Genomic DNA, 3,915 nt, shown 5'->3' on the forward strand with positions numbered 1-3,915 from the left:
GTGGGATTTTAGGGGGCGTGTCTGGGCGGAGCTTGGTAAGGTCCATTATGTTGTCGGTCAGAAGCTAAAAAGTTGGGAAGCTCTGATCTAAGAGGATGAACATTTAGCTTTGCTGCCCCCTGGTGGCTAGTGGGCCACCATGCCGCCCTGCTCTGTGGGTATTTTCAGATTAAAATAGCAGTAAATGTATAAAAACACGGATCGCTTTCTTAGTCAAATTAATCATGATTAATAAATACAACTCTAGATACTTTAGATATCTCCAGAGATTTTGTAACATAATCAAAACGTCTTCATTTAGTTTATAAAAACATAAAATCTTATTAAGAAACACTAACCGGAAGTGTATAATGTGCTTCCGGCTGTAGTTTTCCACACATTTTCTGTTCCAGTGTTTAGTTATTTAGTATTTGTAACGTTATTTTGTCATTTATGCTGATATTTATAGCCTCCCCAAAGGTTGTTGAAGCTCCAAGAGACTCGGAGCAACAGGACGGACATTAGCGAGACATCGAGCCGCTGCTAGCGAGACATCCAGCCGCTGCTAGCGAGACATCCAGCCGCTGCTAGCGGGAGATCCAGCCGCTGTCCGCACTGCCCCCGGCCGCCTTCCAGGCCGGTCTCATGCTGCACCCATAGCCGAGGCTCTGGGTCACCGATGGCCGCCCGGCAGCCCTTCGCGGACGCGGACACTGCGGATGAAGCGGTCCGAGCCACCTGCGACGATGCGACCACCTGTAAAAGGTGAGAAGCAGCAGGAAAATCTGGCGACTGGTCGCACTGTTACTCATTTCATTCATTCATTCATGACGTTTCTCTCATTTTACTAATCAGAACCTCAAACTTTAATAGATTTATCGGTATTTACGCGACAAACCAACTAAACTAAGAGTCCAGTGGAACGAAGGAGAAGGAACAAGATGCATGGCTTTAGGTCTAGACTTTGACTAGGCCATTCTAACCCATGAATCTGCTTTGATCTGATTCATCTGCTATCTTGTAACTTTCAGACGTGTCTCTTCTCCAGCCTGAAGCAGATAAATGAATCTCCTCATCAGAACCAGTCCTTCAGGTCTGATAACCGGACCTTCATCTGATTCAGCTGATTCAGCAGGAACACATCTAAACATCTAAAAGCTGCAGGATTTTAGCTCTCCAGGATCAGACATGGCAACCTTTGATCTAAACCATCCCATAGTATCTCTCCATGTTCAGGGTTTCTCCTCCCAGTCTCTACCTGGTTTTCCTCCAGGGTTGTCCTGGTTCATCTCCATCAGCATGGAAACTCTCTGCTGTTCTTATTCTTCCTGATAAGTGAATTTATTTATCAGGTTTGCCACCAGTAAAGGCTACTGGAAGGACTCCAGCCTGCAGTACTTTGTGAGGAGCGTTGGAGAGAGGAAGGCACCCGAGATCAACAGAGGTGAGTGATCCAGTCTGGGATCTGGTCTGGGATCAGCAGAGTGATCCGGTCTGTGTAAACTGACCCGGCTGCTGTTCGCTCTGCTCTCTGACCTCAGGGTACTACGCCCGGGTTCAGGGGGTCAACCTGCTGCTGGATGCCTTCCTAAAGAAAACCCAGGGCCACTGCCAGGTGATCAACCTGGGCGCCGGCCTGGACACCACCTTCTGGAGGCTGCAGGTGAGGAAGCAGAGAGCGCTTCATCCCAGCATGCCCTCTGTCCTGCTGCAGACCAACTGAAACTCCAGTATGTGTGTGTGTGTGTGTGTGTGTGTGTGTGTTTAGGAGGAAAACCTGTTGCCACGAAAGTTGTTTGAAGTTGACTTTCCGACTGTTGTGGCTCGGAAAATCCACCACATAAAGTGAGTCTGCAGCTGTTCGTTACTCCTGTTAATGACCCGTTACTAGATCATATTATAGTTACTGATTAATCGATCATTATTCAGATGGTTAATCGGATAAAAAACTGGTGTATTCTGCAGTTTCTAAGTCTTTTTTATACAATATTAGAAATACATAAAAAATGCAAATAAATATTCCATTCTTTTTTTAAATAATAAAATCAATATTTTCTTGCCTAAAAGTCAATAACAGCATTATTATTTAGTTAACTCTTCATCATCCTCTTCAAAGGATGAATCTGCAGATAAAAATCCTTCAAACATCAAATGAGGAAAGATGAAGATCAACAGTGAAGCTGATCTGGAGATCCAGTTTCTGTTCTCAGATATTAAATATTAATATGAAAACATTAGAGCAGATAAAATCACCTTTGACCTCTTCTTCTCCTGGCAACGGCCGCCAGGGGGCGCCACAGTCTGGTTCAAAATCAGCATATAAGTGATTAAAGGATCTGAACGTGAGACAGTAGAAATAATTACCATGTTGTGATAAATGTGTGAAAATCCAGAGTTTTCCTCCAGGGGAACGTATTCCCACCCCAGAGCCGCTTCCTGTTGGTTCAGGTTACAGATTCAAACTTCACTGTTTGTATTTTGATTGTATTTGACTGTGAATCATAAAAACCTCGTTATGTGATTCAACCTGCTGAGGTTGAATCACCGACCTGAAGCTTCTTCCAGCTTTCAACATGCAGATTCTCCAAACTCAAACAGGTTCAACGTTTTGTTTGCAAAACAGTAAAAGTTTGAGTCGGAACCGAACAGCTCTACTCTGACATTTACTTTAATTAAAACTTCTGCAGCTTTCTCTGGATTCTTTATGTTCAAGTTTTTTTTCAGCAGAGGAGAATCAGGTAAAGCAGCATTTTAAATAGTTGACATTGTCTCAAAATGACAATATTGTCATTTATGGCAATAATTTCTGGGACAATTTATTGTTCAGCAAAATGTTATTGTGACAGATGTTTCTGTTTTGGTCTTTGACTAGGACAAAACCCCCTCTGTCCAAACCCATCATCGATGTTCACTCCACCGACTCCTTACTGCTGGGTAAAAACATCATCATCATTATTCTAATATTTTATTGTTGAAATGTTGATGCCGTCTCTGCGCCTCCTCAGAGTCTCATGTTCTGGACTCGGACCGGTTCTGCATCATCGGAGCCGACCTCAGAGACGTTCCCGGCCTGGACGAGAAGCTGAGGCGGTTCCAGCTGGACCCGGAGTACGTTTAGCGACCTCAGATCAGCGTTTCCATGGAAACCATGGTCTCTTTTCTCAGCAGGTCTCTGCAGGTCCAGGAACTGCAGCTTATCTGCCGCAGCGCCGCAGCTGCAGGTCAGAGGCGTCTGGAGGCTGATTGCAGGCGGCGCCACGCCCGCCGCCGCGTGTTTTCAGAACCAAACCTCCAGTTTGCTGAGTCACACTTTCAGATAAATCTGCTGATTCAGGCAGAGCGAAGAGGCTGGTCAGGCTCAGGAGTTGCTGCTGCGTTTGCGTTGCCTTCATGTTGCCTGTCCTGGTGTTGCCGCAGGTTGCCCACGCTGCTGCTGTCAGAATGCGTCCTGGTCTACATGAGCCCGTCCCAGTCCTCCAGCCTCGTCCACTGGGCTGCTCAGACGTTTCACACCGCCATGTTTATAAACTACGAACAGGTAAAAATCACTGATGCAGCTCTTTACTACATGTTGCCATGGAAACCAAACCAAAATCTCTCCACACCATCCTGCCTCTGTGTGGCAAACTAAACCCAGTACCTAACATGACCAAGGATGACCTTTGACCCTCTGTGCTTTGCTGGGTTGATTAAATTCTCACACATTGGCCTATTTAAAGTCACACTGCAGCACCATTTGCCTCGTCAGTGTTCATATGCTTTTCTGCCAAGTTCTCAGGAAGCAGCAGGAAGTGACCTTTGACCTGTCGGTCTGTTCCTGCAGGTGAACATGAGCGACCGCTTTGGTCAGGTGATGATTGAGAACCTGCAGAGGCGGTGCTGCGCGCTGGCTGGGGTGGAGCTGTGCCAGTCCCTGGACTCCCAGGTAAAACCAGT

At 46.1% G+C, this 3,915-nt stretch overlaps 1 protein-coding gene across 1 annotated transcript in view; it reads left to right on the forward strand.

Moving 5' to 3' along the window:
- The first annotated feature begins 318 nt into the window (after positions 1-318).
- Positions 319-3,915, forward strand: part of lcmt1 (leucine carboxyl methyltransferase 1) — a 9,441-nt gene continuing 5,844 nt past the window's right edge. Inside the window, exons 1-8 of the mRNA XM_015059476.1 lie at positions 319-744; positions 1,332-1,423; positions 1,521-1,642; positions 1,748-1,824; positions 2,852-2,913; positions 2,985-3,087; positions 3,397-3,517; positions 3,803-3,904. Of these exons, the coding sequence (XP_014914962.1) occupies positions 659-744; positions 1,332-1,423; positions 1,521-1,642; positions 1,748-1,824; positions 2,852-2,913; positions 2,985-3,087; positions 3,397-3,517; positions 3,803-3,904 (765 nt within the window). The 5' untranslated portion in view covers positions 319-658. The remainder of the gene's footprint in view (positions 745-1,331; positions 1,424-1,520; positions 1,643-1,747; positions 1,825-2,851; positions 2,914-2,984; positions 3,088-3,396; positions 3,518-3,802; positions 3,905-3,915) is intronic.

Source organism: Poecilia latipinna, unplaced genomic scaffold, assembly GCF_001443285.1.
Source record: "Poecilia latipinna isolate Pla-1442-1.1 unplaced genomic scaffold, P_latipinna-1.0 Scaffold1630, whole genome shotgun sequence".
In the NCBI taxonomy this organism is placed as follows: Eukaryota; Metazoa; Chordata; class Actinopteri; order Cyprinodontiformes; family Poeciliidae; genus Poecilia; species Poecilia latipinna.